The sequence below is a fragment of the Heptranchias perlo genome, chromosome 7 (genome assembly GCF_035084215.1).
Source record: "Heptranchias perlo isolate sHepPer1 chromosome 7, sHepPer1.hap1, whole genome shotgun sequence".
NCBI lineage: Eukaryota > Metazoa > Chordata > Chondrichthyes > Hexanchiformes > Hexanchidae > Heptranchias > Heptranchias perlo.
Window position 1 is genome coordinate 24827236 of NC_090331.1, and position 24911 is coordinate 24852146.

A 24911-nucleotide genomic window follows, 5' to 3' on the forward strand; every position below is an offset into this window, starting at 1 on the left:
GACAAAAATTGTTCTAAGTGAAAAGAAGCAGCTCGTGAAAGCAGCATTACGAGAATCACTTGGACCTGATGCCTGAATAAGGCTCTTAAGTGCTTGATTCCATTTTCACCATTTTATACCCATCCTGGGCATTCTTTTATCGTGTTATGTTGCAGCATGAAAAAAAAATGATTTATAAAAGTTCTGTATTAAAAGGCAGCTGATTGACTTCTGGCCTAAGTACTGGATAAACTCTGGCAGTGAGCACAGTACGTCCCGCAGACAGGAATGGAGGAGATTTTGCTTTGAAAGTCCATAGACTTGGTTTATATTTAGGCAGAATCCCCTCCACCGGGTCATTGTATTCAAAATTTTTACATGCCCGATCGATGTAGATAATCAGATACTGTTACCTTTAACCATTAATGTTATAATAATTACAGGAATAAAAAAATCTCGGGAATCAAGTCTTTTCAAGATCTCTAGGGAGCTCACTTATTTGTGTTACATTTCGTTACAAAAACCACAGCATCTCAGAAGTTGTACATCCCAAAAACCCCAGGGCCCCGCCTATTTCTGCACAAAAAAAAAAGACTGGCTCCGATAAATTATCAATCTGATTTATTATTATCCAGTATCTGGTGATTGAAAACTTAATTAACCAAACAGGAGTTAGCGACATGTCGGGGCAGGACAGCTTGAGGCTGTCACTGAGCCAATGGTTGCATCGCGGAGGCTGAGCTTTTTGGTATCAATGTGAAAAGAGTGAGAAGCAGATATTTGGAAATGTACAACTAGTGAAAAAAAAAGGGGGAAAGAAACACATAGACACACTGGCGCGTATATACGCACATAAGCACATACACACATAAAGCATTTTAGAACCACACCCCACAAACCCAAATATAATCGCTTTTATATCCTTCCAACCTCACGAATCCCAACCTTGTGGCTCGTCGTTAACTTAAAACCAGGTAATGGTTTATTTCCTGTTTCATGAGAACTTCGTCAACATAGCGATTTAACCCTTCAGCCGCCAGTGCGTTTACCTCCTTAGAATTGCCCCCTTCTATAAGATCAGTTACTTAAGATTAGAGGTTAAGGCAGTAGTTTAAATAATCATTAGAGGCTGATGTTTAAGGCCATCTCTTTAGTTAAAGGCAGGTATAATTATAGGTTACAAATAAGACACCAGGAGGTAATCGACTTTAAGGGTCCAGGGTCATTTTTATAAAACGAAAGAACACGATGCTCGTGTGCTTTAAATCTCAAAAAAACAGATAAAAGTTTCTGGACAGGGTGAAAGTTATTGCGAAACGTTCAGCTAGGACATATTTTACAAAGGGGAAAAATCGATGTCGAATTTCCAGTTCGGGATTAGAAGATTCGGATTATTTGGCCCGTGGAAACCAAAATGAGACGCGAGCTTTCAACTTTCTGTGAAATAATAAATGACATTTAAGTAACATCACTGGCAAAACCGGGGAAGACCCACCGATCCGCAGCCTCATCTGGAAAGCTGGTTAAATAGCGATGCATCCGTCTATCCCACTGCCTCTATGTGTATGAGCAAGAGTTGAAAAGGGCTGGAGTTTTTTTTTAGTCACTGAGCAGCACCGGGGCTGTGTGATCAGTACTTTCAGATACAGTTAGCCATGTAAGAATGGTGCAATTTCACTATCACGTCGAACGAGGGAGAGGGGCATCTGCATTTTCACTCCCCACCCCCTTCCCCATCCTCTGATGGTGGCTGCGAATTTAAAGGTAATTTAATCCAGATTCGTACTGGACAGAGAGAGAGAGAGGGGGAAAAATGTTTGAAAACGTCACGTCTACCGATGATCACGTTTACGGATCTTCAATTATCCCTTACCACGAAGATAGGTGGCGTGCGTTTCTGGGGCCGCACTTCAGGGACTCTCTATAGAAAAATGTCATTCCAACAAGCGGAACACGTCAGTCCGTCCACAGGTTGTGTTTCCTGGTGTGGGAGACAACGGAGCGATCAGTTCTAACCTGCACAGCAGGAATAACGGTCCTTCCTCGAGTCTTTAAAGGTTTTTTTTTCTCCCCCCTTTAAAAAACCTCGTCTTGTTCTTCATGCTCCTACATCTCCACGCTGCCGATCTCCTACCAGTCTTACTAAACAACACAGCCAGGACAGAGCAGGTATTTTATACATTTATATATATATATACATATATAGATTTTGTGTGCAGGTATTATAGTACGCGAGGAAATAAACTTTTGTGAATTTCATCCGATCCTTCTCTTATCCTGTTTGCATTTTGGGTGCAAAACTTTGTTAAAGTACCTGACATCCAGGTGTAAAAAAGGTGTTGATCGAGAAAAATAAAGCAAGTCCACCAGCTGATGTGAATCCTTTAGGAAAATTGCAATTCCTTTTTTCCAGCACGCGTGTGCTTCTGGTTTTGTGGCTTTTGTTATTTTAGTAAGGAATGGATTATTGAAATGAACCGTTACCTGCGGCAGTGCGAGTCTCTCGATGCGTTTCCCCCTTCATTGTGGCTCTAATTTAAAGACGGAAATTTCGAGAGATTTAAAAGATCGATAGAATTTTTACACATATATATAGACCATTTTGGAAAGCCACGTTTTGTAATTCACAACAAAATGAAACCGTCCGGATTGCTGTGAATGGGATTGTTAGCAAAACTTTGAATCCCTTTTTGAACTATGCAATGTTTCTACTTTCTTTTTGCCTTGCTCTCCGCGTGAAAAAACCCCAGCAAACTTCAGCGGGGGGGGTGGCGGGGGGGAACAAAAAAAAACAATTGTAATGACAGAAGTGAAAGTTGGGTTCGTGTTAAAGGCGAATAATTACTAAAGTCAGTTCTGATCAGAATTCAGGGGAGCGGATGGTGTTAAAAGTGTGATTCATTGTGTAGGAGGTAGTCGCAATTGTTTATTTTTTCTTCCCTTCACTCGAGTAAGTAAAAAAGAAAGTGCAATTGTTATGTGTGGCACACTGATGGCATTTTTCACTATGACACGCTTGGTCGCTTATGTGACTTTATTACATAAGACAAATCAGACTGGTCATTTTTTGAGTGATCCTAAGGTCTTTGTTGCTGTGTTTTTTTTTATTTGATTGTGTGGTTGTGTTTGGACTTTCATATATACAATGCACAGGAATAAATATCAGCCATTTAAACTTACAGTTTCTGTGCGCTGATCGTTTATCTGATGCGAACCTATTTTTTAAGAGCAATGCTTGGATTCCCCCTCCGTTTGTCAGTTTCGTTTCAGTTTGAATTCACAACAAAACATTTTTAAATGATCATACGTTTCCTGCCATCGTTTGCATCGCGTAAATCATTTTTGTTTTAAAAAAAGAACATCTGTAAATTTGGGGGGATTACCACATTTATGTCATATTACAGTTACACTTTGCCCACATGAGCCGGAATCACCTTTAATCATCGCGGGTGTTTGATGCTTTGGGCTGTGTGTGTGTGGGGGGGTGGGGGGAACGAGGATTGGTAATATTTGGTTGTGTGTGTGTGTGGGGGGTGGGAGTAGGGGGGGTGCAAAAAGTAAATAAAAGCAGGTAAAAGTGCAAATTCCAGAAAGGGCGGAAATGCATAGATTGACACAGAGTCTGATCTCAGCCGGCACCGTTACTTTGCCTTTCATCACCTCAGTTGCAGACGTTGATGTAGTTTAACGATTACACGTTTCCTACAGTCAGGGAGAATAAAAATCAAACATTTCTGAAGTCCTGCAAACCAGCACGATGCCGGTTCTCACACACAACGATACCATCGATCGTCAGTGTATTATTTATTTTCTACCTCTCCCACCTCGTAAGTCAGCGATCGCACTTGTTTCCCTCTCTATCTATCTCTCTCAAACAAAAGAGTAAAGTGAAACAAAAAAAAATACAAACACCTCTTTAAAAAAAATGTAATGCTTCTTTCCAACAATCGCGTTTGTTTTTTTTTTGTTTAAAAAAAAACAAAAATAAAGAAATAAATGCAGGTCGCGAATTTCAGCAGCCTGATCCCAGCGGTCGATATATGGTTTGGACGGTCGCTGCTTTCCGCTATCGTGCAACGGGCCCCAATTTTGAACATTTTCAGATAAAGTCAATGCTGAGAGTTGCGATGTGCGTTTTTTTTTTGAGCTGTGAGGACTGAGAGAGGTGTCTGCTTGTGGTATCGCTGGAGCCCAAGTCCGCTGAGTGCGCTGGTGGCCGCGGCTGTGCTTTATTTCGCGGGCAGTATTTAAATGAGTACCGTAAAACACATTGTTGGCGTGTGTGTTTTGTAAACGCTCCCTCTATTTTTTTTCTCCCTCTCTCTCTCCGAAGGACCGTAAAGCGTCGTGAAAAGAGCCGGGGGGACGAGCCGATGCCGAGTCCTGGAATCTGATCAGACTCTTATCAATGAAGCAGCAGATCATGGCGGATGGCCCCAGGTGTAAGAGGCGAAAACAAGCCAACCCCAGGAGGAAAAACGGTAGGAGAGAGCACCTTTTCCTTTACTGCCACCGTCTCCCGCACAAAGTTAGCCTCGGATTATTAGCAACGGGTCCTCTTTTTTTTTTGTGTAATGTTGATTGACTTGAAAAGAGAAGCCCCCCTCCCCCAGTGAAAGTGCAGGATGTATGTTGTGTGAAAGTTACTCCTGTCCCTCTCTCTCTCTCAGTCTCTCCAATACCTTGATTTGCCTACAGGAGAAAACCGTTATGTGCCTCTTTTGTTTCTTTTCCAAGCGATCGTTTATTTATCTAAACTCTTTCGATAAAAACGACGTGTCAGACTTTGGCAGCACTTGAGTCTAACGGAACACACCTTTTATATTTATATATTTGTTAAATGTTTTAATACTTTCTGTCTGATCTTATTTTTTTCTCTCTCTCTCCTCTCAAGGATGATTGTAACTTTTTTAAAGCATTTGTAGCCCACAAAAAAAAGGAAACAAAATACGATCGGACAGTTTTTAAAAGGAGCAGACCTCGATCTCTCTGTCTCTCTTGTTTCTTTAGATTTTGTTGTGTTGATGTTGTGCGGGGGAGGGGGTGATAACGAGATCAGATTAAAACGTTTCTCTTCTTGGTACCTAGGTTTTTTTTGTGTTTGTGTGTGTATGTCGCCCCTCACATTATTTAAAGCTTCTGTGTGTGTTTCGGGATTGGCTTTGTTGATGCGTTTATTATTCATGTTTTCACCTCGCACAGGCTCAAATGTTGTGCCGCCAGCTCGACATTTTGTGTAACATTCATTTCATCTTGTGTGTAGTTGCTCCCACCCCCTCCCTTGCCAGATATATTTGGTTCCATCAGTAAATAAAGTGTCCGTGACAACAGCAGAAAAAGAGGGGAGAGGAATCGCGAGTTTCTATTTAAAGTACAGACCATAGCGACTGGACGAGGAGACAGTGTGTGTGTGTGTGAATGTTACCTTGCTGGACGCAGTCTGCCTTTTCCTCCTTTAGCAGATTAAAGTTATTGATTTTCTCCCGTTTTTGTTGTATCAATGCTTGAGGTTGATTCCCTTTTCTTTCTCTTCCTTTCCAAGTATTCCTAAAGCACGTTGCTAGTGTCAAGAGATTAACCCGAGTGGCTTTTTTTTCCTTCCCCTTTTTGTGTGTGTGTTTGTGTGTGTGTGTGTGTGTGTTCACGAAACATGGGAAAACGAGATTAGAAACCAATGTTAGGAAAAGGCAAATAAGGTAGGGATCTTTTTTAAACCAACGTGCCTTGAAGATCAGTGGCTGGATCTCTAACGTGACTTCAAGTTTTCTTGAGTGCCTTTTTTTTCCGGTTATTTTAAAGACGTGATGTTTTTTTTTCACACTTTATTCCCCATCCCCTCCCTTTTTCTGTTCTGGTCGGTAGTTGGGGCTGCAGGTAAAAGCGCTTTTCATTTTCTCCCGTGTCATGCATACATCCAAATGCTTATCCCCCGGGGAAATGGCCTGTATTTATCATAGCTGACTGCACGAGAAGGTTTTATTTTATCTCTTCCCCACCCCCAAGCCCCCCCCCCCCCTCCCTCTCCTGGAGTCATGGAAAAGATGTCAGCTCCTTGCTTGTGCATCCGCTGATAGCAGTATTTGAAGATGTTATCAGGGCGATATGCATTGCAGGAAAGAAGAAGAGGAAAAAAGATGCAGGACTGCGAGTAACTGTATGTGACCAGGCAAAGGAGGGGAGGGGGGGGGGAGTGAAAAATAGCAAGAGAGAAAATAAAATCGAACAAAAGGCAGTGTCAGTTTCAGTCACAACCCAAGTCAGATGATTACTGACTCATCTGTAACTTTGAAACACTTTTACTTTAAGTGTTTTGTTTCAGGACTCGGGAGACCCGCGCTTACTTAATAATTTATAGTTTGGGTAACTTTGATTTCCAGTTAGATCAAAGGAAATCAAACTTCTTTTTAACAAATGAAATTGATGCGCATGTAGCAATTTCGCAACTGGTAGCCGCGTTAGCGTTGTTGAGGGTGTATTTGCTCAGTGAAAAAAAAGTGTCCTTTTGTTGTTGTTTTGGTTAACCCTTTGCACTGACAATATTGTGTTATAGTCCCCCCCCCCCCATTCCACCACCCTAACACACACACACACATACACACACAGGTCCTGTTCATGACACTCCCTGTGAATACTAACGTTCTGCTGAGAATGCTCTTTGTTCATTGCAGAAATAGTGCCCGCAATGTTTAATGATTAAGTACGATTGCCCACATAAGCTTATGGTCGTTTTATTTATTTATTTTGGTGTCCCAACGGTCGATCTGATCACTCCAGCCACTTCTACGAAAGCCTTAAACTGCTAAAGTTGATCAGGATCAGCCTCAGAGAAGGGAAATTAACTTAAATCTCGAGAAATGCATAAAAAAAAGTTTGGACACTGTTTTGAAGTAGGTTTGAATTGCATGAGGTGTACGGGTTGGAGAAATCCCATTTAGTAAAGCAAGTGCAGTAAGAAAATCTGCCGAGTCCGCTGCAATCTAACTGTTAAATATCTGTCGAGCGCTTTCGTGCTTTTGAAGAGGGAGAGTGAAAAAAATAAAACTATCATGGGATTAACTGTTGTGGGCCGACACTGCTGTTTCTGTTGAGCGACGTTAAACAGTGAGCCTATCATCATGGTCGACTGACCCAGTGTATGTCTCAGTCCAGGTTCGTGAGTCCGCCCAGCTTCAACAAAAAAAACTTAACACCGAAAATAACACGAGAAAGAAAGAGGGAGAGAGGGTGAGATATAAGTGAAAAAAAAGTCAGTGCAGACAACAGGAAAATAAACATCACTCATGGAGCCTTATAAACCTTTACCAGCAGCGCTCAGACACTGTTGCAATACTTTCATCAGGTGTTGCAAGTAACAGCTAACTGTAAAAGCTACACTTCGTTGCCATTTGCAACTAGCCTGGTGAGCAAATGTGAGGGGATTGGCTTTGATATTTATTAAATTTTATATTATATATAATAAAAGTGCAACGTGGGCAGAGTAACAAGCAACCGTCCAGCTTATTTTATTTTTTCCAGGTAGAAAAATCACTCATTAGGATTTTGAAGATTTATTCCCCCCGCCCTCTCTACTTACCTCAGTCCAGTTAGCTATCCATCATCAGCAGTAAACACATTAGTAAAAGATCTTTCCCTTCTGTTAGGATATATTGATCATTGTCAATAAAGGTACATTGGAGGAACGGGTTAAGGACCAGATGCTGCGAGCAGAGTTTTGTGTCTGCATTCATGCTGAAGGTAAAAAAAAGAAAGGCAGTAATTCATTTATAGCAACATTGCTTTCAAGACTTAACAAAGGCAGATTCTTTCCAGTCCAAACATTTTACCCCGTTGTCATTAGTCCTGGCATTGTAGGTGCACTTTCACTAAAGGGGAGAAAAAAAAGAAAGCTTTCTGGATTTTTTTTAAAGCTTGTATATTTTTTTCTCTTCTTGTGTCATTTCCAAGAAAGCGGCTTCCCAAGGTATATGCTATTTTGCGCTTGTTATCAAAGCAAAGAGAGGGGGAGCAGGTTTGCAGTGATCACAGACAATTGATTGTTAGGACTAATGTGTTTCATTTACATGTTTATAACGTCAATAGTGCTAGGGTGTCCACTGTACTATTCAGTCCACATTCCCACAAGGGTGCAATTGTCTGAGCGTCTAAGACAGGCACCTTTTCTGATGGGCTTTTAGTTGGCTTTTTTAGACTGTTTAAAAAATAGCGGGGAGGGGGGTGGGGGGATGGATTGAGTCAGACTGGCTGCAGTGGCATTACTGTTGAAAAAAGGATTCTTTCCTTTAAGCGTGAAACATAATTAATAAAGATCTTCCGACACTTAATTGCTGATGTTTGAGCAGATGCATGCAGGATCAGTTCAAAAACTAAGCAGGATTTTTTTTAAAGATAAATATATATAAGTAACAATATATGAATCATTCACATGTAAGGCTAGCCGAAAGTGTAATGTTTTACATGTATTTTTTTAAACTTTGAAATTTAAAAGAAGTGTGCATATGCATGTTGTTGTGAGGAGAGTTATTTATTTTGTTGTCTCTGAGAGTTCTGCCTAACGGGAAAATATGCACAGCAGAGGCACCGTTAGCTGAACTCTGACACTGCGGTCTTTTGAATGCCTTAGGTATGATTTCACTTTCACTCACATCAATGGTGACCTGAATGCCTTTCATATCTGATCCGCCGTGTCTCTCCCAGTAAACATCCCCTGAGGGGAGAACAAAGAAAGAGCTTCTTCTTCTTAATCACAATTCAGCCCTTTCACCGCCAGCAGGCTAAATTTGCATTCGGCATCAAGAACAAGATGAAAAGAAGAGTGAGAGGGAAAGAGAGAGAGAGAGAGAGAGAGAAAGGAGGGGAGGGTTTGGTGTCGAGGAAAATAGCTTAGGTGTTTGTGAAAGCTAACTGGGCTTCCCCTGGTTACAGCCTTACATGGCTAGCACTCTCCCCTGTCCGTGTAGCCTTGGCCTGCTTGACAGACAGATAATGTTTCAGGATGGCATGCCTGTACTATTCGTGGCCACTCGCTGAAACACTTGAGCAGAACTGTCTAAAGAGGATCAAATTCTATTCCCCGACTCTGCTGTGTCTGGGGTCAGGTGTACATCCTGAAAATGCCTGCTATACAACATTTTTTGTTGTTGTGCACCGTACAGCACCACCGTTCAGCAATAATAATGAGTGACAGAAGCTAGATTTTTCCCCCCAGGCATGAAAGGAATATTCTTACGATTTCTATTTTAGCTTCAATTTAGTTTTAATAGATCAAATAAATTTTAGGTCGTTTTTTTTATTTTTAAAAAAATAGTTCAGTCTGTATAGACTAATACAAATCGAGCTGACACGGCATTCTGCCATACCTAGGCCTGCTATGTCACGAAGTTCAAGGTATTTTATAGCCATTTAGTCAGTGAAGTTGACAGCTGTAGTTCAGTGACCACCTTTATCTTCCAATCTTAAAAGTGCAGCCTTTCTGTTCGAAATCAACCTTCACGAAATTTACAGGCAGCCAACCACAAATTTTGGACCGAGCCAATAAGGACAATTAGCAACAATTAGCTGGCTGGGTTGGATCTGGTGAAATTAACAGGAATGTCACTTTCAAAACCAGGGGTACGGCAGAATTAAATTACCCTTGTTTAAAAAAACACGACTTTTAGGTCCGTCACGAATGATTTATCTGGGTGCCTGTAAGGGCTGAAATAATTTCCAAATGCGAGTTTAGTTTTGAAATAGTTTCACAGGGCGGCGTGTCGTTTTAATGTAACATACGTGTCGAGGGCATATCTGATTTTTTTTTCTGTTTGAGAACTGGGGGGGGGGGAGAAGAAGAAGCTTTTATTGCCCCTTCTTTCCTTTGCCTTTTCTATCTTCTCCCTCCACCCTTTCCAGCTGCTAGCGGACTTAACCAGATTTACTTCAACAAACACCTTAGGACACTTGGGGATGGGGGTGGTGGCTGGGAGTAGCAAGCTGATTGCAAAAAGCTTTGTGTACGAGGCGAGGTGCTGGGATAATTCTTTACCGGGCATACGTGATGTCGGACCTTTGCAGCGGCGCTTACAACCGATTTAACCCTTTGAGGACACTTTTTCGGTGCTTGTGAGCTGACACTAACTCTTGGCACCAACGCCGATGGAACCCACCTGCGAAAAATAACAGTAATGTTTCAGAGCTTTTTTCTCTTTCTCTTGAAATAAAATGTCATTTGTAAACTTTATTTGTGGAACTTGGTGAGTTAAATGAGTATGTGTCAGTGCTGGAGCAGCTTGGCAGTGTGAAAAAGTAAGGGCACGAGAAAAGTGCTAACATGAAAGGTGTTTGCTATGTTGTTAGAGCCGGTGGTAAACTGCGAGCTCCCTTGCCACAGCGTCTGATCACTGGATGATACAGATCAACTTCCCTCTAAGGTGATACACCACTGCTGAACTGCCCATCTCTTTAACATCAGATTACAAAGAGATGAAAGGAGTTGAAAGTGAACATCGTACAGCTTCATTACAAGCATCGCAGTTCCTGCAGGGATTGCTGAGGAGGGAGAGGGGAGGGGGGTTGATACATTTCCAGTGGACATTTGAAATCAATAGATTATGAAAGTAAAGTTAGTCTGGCTCCGACCTTAGTGGAGCAGTGTGCTGGTGAAGGAGCACGGCGCCATGGAGTGGTAGCTCAGGGTTGTCCTGATCTCAATCGGATTGCCCCGGGAGTTGGTGATGGGCGAATGCGTGAGGTTCTCCGGGATTTGTAATAGATGTTTCGGAAATCAGGAGGGCTGAACTGTTCTGGCACATCTCCCAGTTGCTCGTTCAATGAGCCAGGTGCAGAGGCCTTGGATCAGGTCACTTACCTGTCCCCTTGGGGACGGGGGAGAAGGGTCACAAGAACGGTGTGTAGCGCGGTGTGAGGAAACTTAACAACAGGGCAAAGTGACTTGCCATCAGACAAGGCAAAGATAAATAAGAATCGGAAAAGAGCAAAAGCAGAAACTAATTCAGGAAAGGAGACGGGTAACAATATATGGGTAATATTGTCAGACCTTTCGGAATAAGCGTCTTGCAGACCATTCGACAGAAAGTATTGCCAAGTCAAAGGGAGAAAATGCCACTGCTGGATTTTGTGTGGACCGGTCAAGGGCTTTAGCAAATGTGTAATATCAACCAGTGCATAAAATTAGTGAAGAGCACTCATTTCCATAAAGTGACAGCTTGTTCAGGGCGTTTTCCAACACATCCCCGGAACCGGAGAGAACAGTTACTGAAAAGAATAGATAGCGATAAAATAGCATATTTCAAATACTAATAGAAAATGAGATGTAGTATTGAATTCAACCACGCTATTGGGGAAACAAACACACACTTCACATATATATGTATGTGTGTATAGGTATGTATATATATGTGTATGTATATATATATATATATGTGTATGTATGTATCTGCATGTATGTATATATATATGTGTGTTTATGTATATATGTATGCATGTGTATGTATATATGTGTGTGTTTGTGTATGTATATATGTGGACTGTGTATGTATATATATGTATGTCTATACATATATGTGTGTATGTGTATATATATGTGTGTTTGTATATACATGTGTATGTCTATGTATAGACGTGTGTATGTATATATGCATATATATGTGTGTGTATACATGTGTGTGTATGTATATATATGTGTGTGTACGTGAATGTATATATATATTTCCCAAAACTATTTTGAATGAAAAATGTAAATTAACAGAGCAAGTGCTGTGAGTACAGGGAGTTGCTGCAGCTATCGCTTGCCCAGGCTCTCTAGTGAAACACTAGTTTTGAGCTATAATGGTGACATACGGCACTGTGTATTTGATTGTTAGGTGGAAGAGCACTTCTGGCAAGGTCATTGGCAGAGTGAACAATCAATACCAGATCGGCAGATTAAGATATCATGACATCTAGAATTCAAGCCATTTATTTATTTAGTAACAGGAATTTCGATACTTCATATATTCTGATTTAAACTTCATTTTAAAACTGTTTTTAATTTTTTCATTTTCCCTCTTCAGTAAGTTTCATTCCCATCACCTTGCTTCCCCTCCCTCCCACTAACTGAAACATGCACCAGGGCTATGACCAGGATGGAAGGTGCACCTCTTATTGAAATGGTCACTGAAGATGCATGAAGTTATGACACAGGGTGGCCCCACTGCTGTCCTTTCCTCACTCCCTCAGGGAAGTATCTTGCTAGAATTGCTTGCATCCCCGGAACATCACAGATGATATGAGAAATTCACTGTGTGGGGAATCAAACTCTTGTAAAAAAAAATCTGATTGACTGGAGTTCCCTACTCTGTGATAACATTTCATTTCATACCTGATAATGTAAGTAAAACATTAGGGCTATGTACCACAAGGGACAGCTATGTTAATGCCAGTGAGATAAAAAATAAAGCTGTGAAAAGATTTTTATTTTTAAAAATAAAATTAATGATGATAATATGATGCACAAGAACTTGTGAAACCTAAAGGCTGACTGTTTAATAAATTCTTTTAAGTGCATCTGGTCACAACATTTTGTGCTGTTAAACTGTGGTGTTGACCAGCACTTCCTTAGAGAGTAGGTGGTAAATGCAAAGACAGATTAGTTTCAGCCATTTTGAGCCCCTCTGTGCCTCTACCTGCAGTTGAAAGTTTACGTGTAAATGGTCCCATGATTGTCGTCTCCATTTGTTGTAAGATAGCAGCAGCCACCTATGCAATAAATAATCTGGGGACATACCCACCTGCGGCTGTACGTGCACAGGTGAAGTTCATTTGAGTATCCCATCTTCAAAGTGTCCGTGCTTATGGTAATTTCAATAAAAATGACTGCTCTTTCCTTCCTGCAAAAAAAAGTATTTTTTGATGCAGTCCTGATCCTTTTTTGTGTTTAACTCTTCATTTGTTCGTTGTGCTTTTTGATGAAAGCTTCCATTATACAGGGCAATATTCTCGCCACTGTAAAATGATCAGCGCCCAATAGCAAGGCATTCTTTTTAAAGGGAGCCCATGTCCTGGCGCAGAACAATTCCCTAAATATTCCACACAATTTCCTTACTAGGAATGATTGGATAGTTTGAACAATTCATTTGTCACAAGGATGTCCCCTTTAAGAGGCTTTCATTGTCTTTTAAATTTCCTTTCATTTGAAACTTGACTGATTTTTAAAAAAAATATAAACTTTTTAACTGATTGGGATTCTTTATTAGTCCAGACAAATGGTGAGATAAATGATCACAAAGAGGTAACATGATTGGAATCCAGATTTCTGCTACATGGGAATCCTTCCTTGGAAAGGAAAAGAGAAGTTTACCTGAATCAGGAGTCTTATTTGTTGTAGAAACAAACAAAAAAAAGGCAGCGCAGAGGAGACTAGTTCAGATGGCTCTTGTCAACTTAACGACTCTTGAAGATGCAACCGAACTGAATCCAACCTTTGTACCATTTTCTATGCCCTGATTCTAGTATCCAGCAGCCTCGCTAATCCAGCAGAATTTGCTTTCAGTAGATTAGTCAGAGTGTCAAGCCCCCCCCCCCCCCCTCCCACACACACACCCTTTGCATTTGGTTCAGAAAAAAACACTTCTTGATGTTTTTACAGAGAGCACATTTGGACTTGCCCAAACAATTTGCAGCATGGACTTACTCCTCCCACCCTCCAACACCTTTGAAACTTGAGAGTGTGTGTGTGTGTGTGTGTGTGTGTGTGTATGTGAGCCTGTGTATATGTGTACATGTATGAGGGGAGTTGTTGCATGTTGTTGTGTTAAGCAGTGGCTGTTGCTAGCTACAGTACACACACATCTGTGGCTGGCAGGAAGGAGTTGTCTTCAGTAATTAATGTAATGAAATATTCATCTGCGCTACCTTTTCAGTAGTCTCACAAATTAGGCTGTAACACTTAATGTCTGCACTGCCTCCGTTTTTATTATAATGGCAGGTTTTGCATCCGCAATTAGGACTTATACTGACAGTTACAATTTCCAAGGGATGGTAAACAGCGTGGTGTATGAGCAGCGTAATCCACGTGCAAAGCCCCCATCTCTTTAACCTTGTTGTTTTTTGTGCAGAGGTTACCTTTTCCCGACAGTGCAAAATCGACTTGACATAACTGTTCATCAGTTTCAAGGTTCTCCCTCGAGGTATTTACATCAAATCAGCCCAGTCAAGCTTCAAGTTGAAATTGGCAGCCCAGAAACTGACAGGGTTGGGACTGGGAAAGAGACAGCACATAGGCAGCGAATTGACAGCAGCAGGGTGAAAGAGACAAAGCTTCTCGGCTTCTGTGGAAAAAAAAGATCAGCCCTAACGGTGCGGGTCAACAGCGACGCAAGGCACTCCATCAGTGCTAGTGTGCTGTTGTGTGCTTTTTATTTCGGGGGGCGGGCGAGGTGGGGGGGGTGGTGTTGGTGAAAGAGAGGAAGCTAAAACATCGCAATTCTAGTGGCACAAAAATAGAGAGGAATTTGCCAAAAAAAAGTAGTCAGTTCTAAAGTTAAAGTGGGGACTTGCGAAATTTTGGCACTTCTGGTTTTATGTGAGAAACCGTAAAAGCAAACTTAATTTTTTTATATATATAAATAAATGAAGCGTTTGCTTCATTTGATAGCCCACCAGCTTGGCGATCGGTGAGGGTTTCTAAATAACAGGGGAGAGCTCTTGTCAAACTCAAATAGTTCTTTTGCAAAAGTTATTTGAACAAAAAAAACTAATTCGTGCAAATACACTTCATTCAGCGTGAAGCAAAACGCGGGGAAAAAAACACTTTAAAATCGCTTCGTATGAGTTCTGAGCACTAAAACCATACTGTTTTAAAAAAAATACACAGTAAGTGAAAAAGTAAATAAAAGAACATCCTAAGGTGTCCGCTGCATTTCAAAGGAAATAAACAGCAGCCATCGATCCTCTGTCGAGACACAATGGAAAGTTTTGGGTGCGTTGTGAAGAAATAAATGCACAGACCCCCTCAGTTTCTGAATGGTTCTTTGATACCGCCTGGGCAGCCCAATGGCTGAAAAATGTCCGTCCTATCTCTATTCAAGTAATAAAGGTTCACCTTATAAGTTAAACATTCTTTGAAATACTTTTCTTCAGCTTCGCATTTGACAGGCACTGGGCATCTATTGATGTCTTTTCGACAGGCAGTGTTGAGCTAAAGTGGTGTGACCAGAGAGTTTTGTTAAGCTGTGAACAAAAGATTGGAGATGCCTCACTGGCATTGTCCACGCATATATGGGCCTTGTCACAGTTTTACTTGATTTAATGCTCTGTTTATTCCTATCTGTGCTTTGAGACTTTTTTTCAAGGTGCAGACAAGGAGCTCTACAACTAGACTCTACAACCTGAAGGCTTATTTTTTGTGTGTCTGTGAGAGACACATTTATAGTCCACTCCTCAGGTTGTTTAAAAAAAAAGTGTTTGCTGTGAGATTTAATTGTGGGGGGTACTCCGCAGAGGTAGTCATGGAAGCGTCTCTCGGCTGGAAAGAATGCATGGCAGGTCAGGGTGCGAATTTGCAGGGAGCCACAACCAGCATAAACCCCCAGAAGCAGGTACTTTGTTCCCTGTCAAAAATCAAAAGCCACACCAGTTATGAAAAGGTTGGTGGCGTCACGTTAAGTCGTGACGGCTACAGTTGTCATAGTTTCCGCAACATTACGTTATTGTGAGCCTCTCCAGAGAAATTGTGACACATTCATGTCTCCTTCAAGCTTCAAATGCTTTTCTTACCCCCACCCCCCCACCTCTCTAAGTTGTCTAAAATTTGAGATAGTTTGCCATCCGTGTGAAGAATCAGATCGATTGAAGTGAATTTTAGCTACTGAGAAAAAAATAGTTCATGCTACATTTGACACTCCAGCCAAGGAAAGACTATGATCTATTTTTCAGGAGGGTCCCTGTTAAATTACCTTATTTACTTGCTTTTTACTTCTGGAGGTTTGAAGATGTTAATTATGGAGTGAGAGAAAGAAACAAGAGAATGAAAGAAAGAAGCATGAAAAAAATACAGAGCACAGGATAGAAACTAACATACAAAAACACATGCACACAAACACTCACACCTAGAGAAGAGGCAGATATAGATACATGCACAGACACAGAGACGTATATATATATATATATATAAACACACAGACACATATGCATAAACACACAGGCTCTGACAGACACATTCATACATATATCTCCTTACTTGTCACCGGTATTAGATTGAGACCAAAACACTGGCATTGTGCACATCAACATCAGAAATTACTTTTCTGGAATTTTTAAAATCTTTAACTCTCTATATAAATGGCTTATCCTTGGAGAAAGGGATTTAGCTTTGGGCTCCTAAAAGCATAGGGACTTAATGTTTTGAAAATGACAGTGAGATGCCTGGGCTTCAGGGTGCAAAACTTCTTCTGAATCAGATTAGTTAACGGCCAGCTAAATATGGTAGAAACCTTTCTTCCCCCCCCAACTGTATTCTACTTGAGCAAACTCTGAAGGTATAAAAGTCTAGATTTTTTAACGCATTTTAGGATTATAAGTATCAAAAGCTAGGGAATCAATACTGTTAAATCCCATGAATATGAATCCACAGTGTAAAATTTGCAGAAAGTCAAATCTGATGTTACCTCTATCACTGGTGTACAAACACCCCCAAAGCACTTGCACTTATATAAGGTTGTGACAGTCTGATTTAAATCCCCGATTCTCCCTAGCCCAATTCTCTCCGTTGAACATGTTGGACAGGTAACCTGATACAAACACAACCACAGCTCAAGCCTTGATTTGAGGGGTGGTGGAAATCAAATTCAGTTTAGATCAAATGATTGAAATTGAATTTGAGCTCCCATTATAAGCAGGACAGGCTGCAACAGGACACTGATGATGTGTTTGTAGGCTTATGATCCAGTTATCAGTACCCTGTGGTGGGCAAATGGATTTGTGTCCTGAGCCAAGCAGGTAACAGTTCATTCTTTAACAGTAACTGTTCAGACACACTGTCTGGCTCCAGAGTATTTCTCTGTGGGTGGCTCAGCCTTCCACCAAGGTGATTGGAGGTAAGATTTTGACATCGGAAGTGATTGGCTGTTTGCACTGTCAATTACATTTTTCTCGCCTGGACTCGACTGACTAGGAAAGAGGGGGAAAGGTGTCAGGGTAACACTGACTCTGAACTGAGGAGGAGTTCGGCCGCATTGATTTTATTTTACTGGCCTGGAATGAGAGGGCAGCTTCATCCGTTGAGTGTCTCCTGGTGTGGCAGACACTTCAGCTGGGCTGTAGGATGTCTTGACACTCCAGTTTGCCCACCTCAAAGCATGCCCTCTGTGCCTGCTAAAAGCTAAGCTCCTCTGCTAATGTGAAGCCTCAGCTTGACGTATACTGCACATAAAGATGCCAGATGTCTGGCAGTGAGTTACAAGGCTCAGTCTGATGGTTCTAATGACATCATGAATTGGGAGAGCTAAATTCAAGTGGTTAATGAAAGCCAACACAACTCCTTGTTTGAATAAGAGCTTCAAACTCACTGCCAGCTGTTTGTTAGTCTGTATGTTATATGTTTAATAGTTTACTTTTTGTTAATTTCTTTCCAGCATGCTTACATGTCACAGAGTCTGTGACTTGATGTCAGTGCACCTTCATTCTAAGTACCCACTTTCTGCCTCCTTGGTGGCAGTCTTCTTTCCAATCAGTAGCATAATCTGTAGTGTACCTTCAACATCTGCAGCTCAGCAAGGCATGCCCCATAGACTGCCCTTGTGCGTTGTCTACTCCCATGTTGATTAACGGCAGTAAAATGCCACTTGGAAAGAACGGTTTTGGTTCCTTCATCATACTCATATACTGTAATACTCACACAGTAAAGGTGCATCACCCTATGGTGGTGTATAGGGCATTGCAGTACATGAGCAAATCACTCAAATTGGACCACGCTCCCTAACCAGTAATTCTGTAAGATTTCTAAATGATTTCCACAGAAGCCAATTGGGATCTACTTAGTGGCACTTTTCATGAGTTTTTACATTTTCTCCCACATGGTGCAATGTCACTATTGTGTGAAGAATTTTTTTTAAATCTTAAGGAGTCTGGTTAAGTAGTAGAGTCTTTGTGAAATAGCCCAATGTTTACTGGAATTGTCTGGAATTGCATTGGTGTTATTTTCTAATTATAAAATAAACTTGATAGTGAATATTTCTTAAAGGGACCTGACAGTTGACAAAGTGGAACCTGTGGCTCATTCCTGCCTCAAACCATCAAAGGACATACAGGGAGTGCATATTTTAACGGATGGGCGTTGGAATGAAGATGATTTTGAAAGAGGTCGAATCCCTTCTTGTCAGTCTGGGAAGGGTTGGCTCTCTGCTGTAAAATCAGTTCTAAGTGCCATTAGTCTGGCGTCCTTGATATTTGATGCAGCTTTTCTCTGAGCTGTGTCTAATCTCTACACCTTCCCATATGAAGCAGTAAAATGTCTGCGCTCCTGTTATCCTCTCCGGCTAAGTTTGTTTAAACTGTCTGAGGCCTTTGAATGCTGAATTCCCCTGATGCTATCACTTTTGTCATTTAACAGCTTTGAGAATAATCATCGCTACAATTGAAATGTTTTAAAGTATTGGGGGTGAGAATGGAATTGGCGGTGAAAAGCCTGATTTATAGTAAAAAACTGTTTCTGTTAAAAATGCACTCGTGAAAAGTGTCTGGATTTGCAGGTGGCACTCAGGGAGGGATTAAAGCACAGCCCTCAAAATAAGGGCAGAACGTTACATTATTTGAATGGCGTTTAAATTGAGTTTGAAGACAATTTTACTGTGTGAAATGAATACTGAAGTCAAATTAAATTGTGACTGCCAAAACCCTTTTTTTTGTGAGTTAATGTGTATTTTGATGTTTTAATTAATTTTTACATTATTACTTCATTTATTTAGTAATGAGGCAAGATTAATTAATAATAATTATAATAAGAGTAACTCATTCCCAGGAAGGTTATACTAAAGTAATTACAAATTAAAAATGAAATCTTGTAGTTTTGCTTTGTGTTCTAGGTAATGTGAAATAAAATAATTTAGGCCAAAAAACTCTTTCATTTGCAATATAATTGCTTCTTTTTACACATCTTCAGTACAGTTAATTAAAAACCATGATAATATTCAGTTACTCTACCTTTGTACCAAAAATATCTTGACCAAACGAGAAAACAGGTGCCAGTATATTTAAAAGTAAAATTGCAATTAGCATTGGAAATTGGGAAATTGAAGGAATTGCTGTTAATTTCAGTCAGTGACAACATAATTTATCCACCACAAGCACAGATAGTGCTCAAATGAACAATTACCTCCTTCTCCACGTGCAGTCTGCAGGTGAAAGTGTTTGCTAAATATTTAGGCAATGAGAGGATGTTTTTTCACATTGAATTCCATCTAGGTCTCGGAATAGATTTCTACAACGTGGAATGGGAGGGAGGGGGTGGAGCTGACTGAATAGTTTCTGGTTAAAGGTGTAAATATAGATAAAAGCTTTTTTTTCTCTCTGGAAAAAGTTAAGTTGCCTGTGGTGTGGTCTTTTCACGTGGAATATGTTAACCCATTGAGGACTGCACTGCTACAGCGTTGAAATTTGTTCTGCTTGTTCACAGAATTTGGCCCTGTGCATTTCCTGAATTGGCGTTCCATTTGTGACTGGCATTAGAAACACGCTGAGAGCGATTTGTGGGAATGTTTGTGTGGCGAGATGAATTTTGCTTTCTGTGCCTTTTTCTCTTCTGTTTTTGTAAGACAGACAGCGAAAAGGAGCACTCAAGAATTTAGCGGTTTTATTGAAATGCCAGCAGTGTATGCGATGTAAGGTAGATAAGCCTCTGCAGAAGATGGCTATGAAAGGTGTAATATTTTCTGGTTGAAGTGAGGGTGAGGAGAAACGTTTATTTAGAGCATTGGAACTGTGAGGGACGCCTTTCGCACTTTGAGTGTATTTAGATATGTCAAGCTGACCTGAGCTATTTAACTTCCAATGCGTGCTTAACCCATTACGGACTCAGTTAGAATTATACACCATGCGTGCTTGTACAGTATATGTTTAACTTGACTGGAGGCATTGGTATAGTACCTGTGCTCTGTTTCAAATAGCACATTTAAACAGTATGTTTTACATAAATGAGTACATTTATAAAGCATGTGCTCTATTTAAATGTCACGATTATACAGTACACAAATGTGTCTGTTTACACAGTACCTGTGCTGTAGTTAAATGGGAACATTTATAAATTGTATTCTGTAATTAAATTGACATATTTATACAGCTTTTACTTTTTTTTTATTCCTCCAATCTTCTCCCCATGCAATTCCTCTCCTAAAGGCTCATGCTAGAGGACAGTTCCATTAGGTTCTGGTGATCCTTTGGGTACTTCACCCAAGTGATCTTACAGGTGGTCTATTCAAGTGTACATGATTATATAGTAACTATTTAAAAGGATGCGTCTGTACTGTATGCGTTCTATTTAAATGTACATATTTATGTAGTAACTGTTTTCTATTTAAATGGATGTCTTCATGCAATATGCACTCTAATTAAACATTTATACAATGTGTGCTCTACCTGAATAGGTTAGCTTATGTGATAGCTGTGCTCTATTTTAATCAACACAATTATACAATATGTATTGGATACATTTATACAGGATATGCCTAAAATAAATAAGTTAATATAATATGAACTCCGCTATTCGTTCTATTTAAATGAATACGTTTATGCAGTATGTGCCTGACATGCAGATGATTTATATAATATAAGTACTCTATTTAAACGGACGCATTTACTTTTTATTCTCTATTTAAAGCAATACATTTAAACAGTCCATGCTGTATTTAAGTCGGCATGTTTATACAGTATGTACTCTATTTAGGAGGACATATTTACACAGCATGCTGTATTTTAATATGTTTGTTTCTACAATATGTGTTCTATTTGAATAGACTTGTCCGTACAGTACCTGTGTTCAATTTAAATGGACGCTTTTATACAGAATGTGCTCAATTTGAACAGACCTGTCCATACAGTACCTGTGCTCTGCTTAGATGGACACATTTGTATAATGCATGATTGATTTCAATGAAATAGTACCTGTCTTCTATTTAAATGGGTTAATTTGTATTATTTTTGCTCGTTAAGTCAGACAATTAGTTTGATGGGTTTTATATTTCATTCATGTACCTTATTCCCTAGTATTTTTTCTAGTGGTGATGCATCTTGAAACAATCCTGATGTAAATTTGCAGTAAACGTGGCTTTACCAAAATACTCCAATGCGAATCCTACGGAAACATTCTCCACTGTATCATCCTATAGGGTCTTTACTGTTTTAAACTCCTGTTGGATGATGTCTGAGAGATTTTTAATGCTTTATGGAATCTTTTAGTACATTGGGTGCAAAGTGAATGAAAGAGACATTGAAATTCAGATTCAATCAGAGAACTGATGTTTTAGATAACTACTGTAAATGCTGGAATGATCACAATCTGTCTATTTTTCCCAGAAAAAGAAAAAAAAGTGGGAAAAAATAGCAGGTGGAATAATCTGCGCTTTCCCTAGCATTGGGGCAATCAATGATAATTGGTTACTAGGAATTCATTGTCTAGATTAGGAGATAACTGCAAATGCCACTAAAATAATTTTGTGATAAATCACAGGACTTTTACACAAGTTTTGCTTAGCTTGTAGAATCTATCTTCTAGAGTGCGTTATGTGACACAGATACTGTTTGAATTATTCTTTTCATAATATTAGACACAAAACCAAGCCTTGTGTAGCAAGAGGGAACAATCTAACCTCCACAGAGTTAGTTCAGCTGCGTACTTCTGCCATGCCACTTGCCTCATTCCTAAAATCATAACGTGAAAATAATTCCCTTGATAAAGTTAAGAGACAAAGCCAGGCTTCTGCAGAGGAGAACAAGATGAAGTTTGGTTTTTGCAGTCTTATTTAAACCATATACCACAGTCAAACCGGCTGCCTTAATCCAAAAAATGAATACACACCTATTTGGTATTGTGTGACCAGTCACAAAGGTAAGAACTTTTACAGCCAAGTGACAAATTGTCAGAGCTTTACTCAGTCCAACGTGGATGCTAGAAATGTTTGTATTTTGTGTTTGGCTGTGTCCTGGGACTGAAGATGCCTGTTCTGTACAGCGTGTCAAATCTGGTTAACACGCCGCTATTTATCTTTAATGCCTAACTGGAACAATAGTATGGTGCACCGAGTGCTTGTAGATCGCGCTAAGCATGTAGCGGCTTTTTGACGCTTCCTTTGTGCTTCGTCGAGCTACTCCAGTGAGCAGGTCAGGCAATATTTCATAAGGTATTCTGGGATTTTGTGAACCTTTCAGGAAACAAATTGTATTCGACAAGTTTAGTGTGAGTGAGCTGCCTGAGGACCACTGAAGTGTGGAAAATAGATGCAGGAGACTTTGAGAAGCCAAGTTGTACGTGTGTGTGTGTGTGTTCTGAGTGTTGTGGGGGGAGAGTTGCTCCATAATTCATTATTCGTAACAATCATTTATTATTCTGTTAGTAAACAATCTAATTGTCCCTCTCCCTTTTTCCTACTGATGCCACAGTTACGTAATCTTCTGGGATTTCTCCTGTGCACATTTAAGCCATCAATCTGGTTTCAAGGATCCCAGGAGCACGCCTGACCTGACGTAAGGGGGTCTGTTCCTTGGGGGTTGATGTAAATGGGTTCATTCACACGAGGTTGTGATTCTGTGATGTTCTCCATTCGTTTCCACCCCTGTTTCCTGGAATTCGAATGTTTGCATTCTGCAAGCCCACGGAACACTAGAGTGACATCATTTCGATCCCTATTCACACATGCTTTTCCCCCCACTTCTGCAGAGGAAAGTTTGGCCCGGTGTCAACGGTATTGTTGCAAATGAAGAATAACATTGAAAAAAGAGACGAGGTTTCAAAAAAGCAGTAATCAAATAATTCTGCTCAGGTGCCATTTTTCCTCCCAAGTTTCTTCCCTCCTCCCTTGAAGGTGCTTGGGTATGTATTCACAATGCTGACAGCTGTCCAATACCTCACTCAGGTGATTCTTCTTCTTGTGAGAGTCTAGATAGTAAGTGTCGACAGGGTTTTCACAGCTGAGCATCACCTGATATTCATACAACAGGTTACTGGCTTAGATAGATTTTTTCACTACAGTTTATGCAAGTGTTTTTTTGTCCCATGTTGTTACTGTAAATGGAGTATAATACAAAGAATGTCAAATAATAGAAAAAAATATATAACCCCCTAGTAACACATTAATTGAATGTTCTTGCACAGCCCTGTTCCTGACTAGAACTTACATGAGTAGTCAGTCGTACCTGCAGATTAGCGGAAAGTAGAAGATTATTTTTCTCCAGAATGTTTAATGGGCTGTTTTCATAGTCCATTATTTTTTGGTTCTGGATTGAATAACTTGGTAATCTGTCTTCTGATTCTCTCACAGAGGGGGAGGGGAAAGGGTGCCATCGCTCTCAGCTCCAGAGCTGTCAGTTGGAAAACAATCCCTAATTTCACCACAACACACTGTTTGCTTATATCCACATAATGTAACTTGCACGTCTAGGATATGCAGCAAATGGGGAAAGCATGCATGGATTTCACAGGTAACAGGATTACGTGGGCATATAATTGATCCATGTGGGAAAAAGACAGGGCTCTAAATGTGTCTATGCTTTGAAAATGGAGTTTATAAAATGGACATTCTTACATTTGAAGCAATCAATATGTCAATTCTAACAGATCACAGTGCCAGCTGTTTTATATAGAGAGTGTGTGCGCTTGCAGTCCTTTCCTCTGCCATAACCCATTCATAGGCATAGCCCGTATTATTGATAGGGACACAATCACGATGCATTTGGAAAGCTTGCCAAAAGGGTGGGGGTTAAAAGTTATGGCCAACCTGCTGTGACTGAATGGTAAATAATAGAACCTACATTCATACGTTATGAAACACTGAAATCAATGGCTTTTTATAACATCTGGATGTTTGTAGGGGGAGGGGGGTGGTGGCAGAGAACAGAAATACTGCCTAGCTCAAATACTGACTGAGTAGAATAAATAATATATTTTCAGATGCAACGGGTATTAGTTCTGTCATGAAAGTTCCAGATTAGGGTGGAAAACTAGCTGGACTATGAGTACCAAACGTCCCAAACACACCATTTGAAGGCAACAGGTACAGAATGTGCAATAGGGTTACATTGCAATCAAATACAAAGCTGTCAAAGTTTAAAAGTCCCCGGAGCTACTTTGTGCTTCCTCATATGACTGCTGCAAGTCAGCGAAAGCAGGGGTCCTTTGCTCTGTATTCCTAAGAGCTCTGGAAGCTTGTCCATAATGATAGAGAAAGGCTTAAAGCTGAAATACAGAGAATGGGGAAAGAGAACAAAGCTTTGGGAGAAATTCAACATTGTGCCCTATTTCACTTTTAAGAACAAAAAGAGAAGTTAACATTAAATGCTCAATATTACCAAAAAAAAAGCTAACTGTGAACTTAAGCTCATCCCACTCTGATTTTGGCACTTAAAATAATCTGTCCGTGCTACACTTTCATGTGCCTCAGCACTGAACATAGTACCAGGACTGGGGCTTACTTTGGGGGCCAAGCATATACATTAACCATGTAATGAACAGACTGCTTTCCAGTGCGTCACAATATTATGATCTACTGCTGTGCTGTGATATGTAAAATCTGCTTCATTTTCTGCTATCCTGACAATTCCACTTAATAAAACTCAAAAATGGTGAAGCTTTTTACTTGTTCAAATAAACTTTAATATGCTGAGAAAATAATAGATTTGTATTCTCACTGCATTCAGCAGTATAGTGTTCTAGTAACTGATATATCATGACTTTCTAAAGGACGCATGCTGTG

At 40.2% G+C, this 24911-nt stretch overlaps 1 protein-coding gene across 1 annotated transcript in view; it reads left to right on the forward strand.

Moving 5' to 3' along the window:
* The first annotated feature begins 1589 nt into the window (after positions 1 to 1589).
* zeb2b (zinc finger E-box binding homeobox 2b) overlaps positions 1590 to 24911 on the forward strand; it is a 129419-nt gene continuing 106097 nt past the window's right edge. Inside the window, exons 1-2 of the mRNA XM_067987187.1 lie at positions 1590 to 2148; positions 4313 to 4460. Coding sequence (XP_067843288.1) covers positions 4388 to 4460 — 73 coding nt within the window. The 5' untranslated portion in view covers positions 1590 to 2148; positions 4313 to 4387. The remainder of the gene's footprint in view (positions 2149 to 4312; positions 4461 to 24911) is intronic.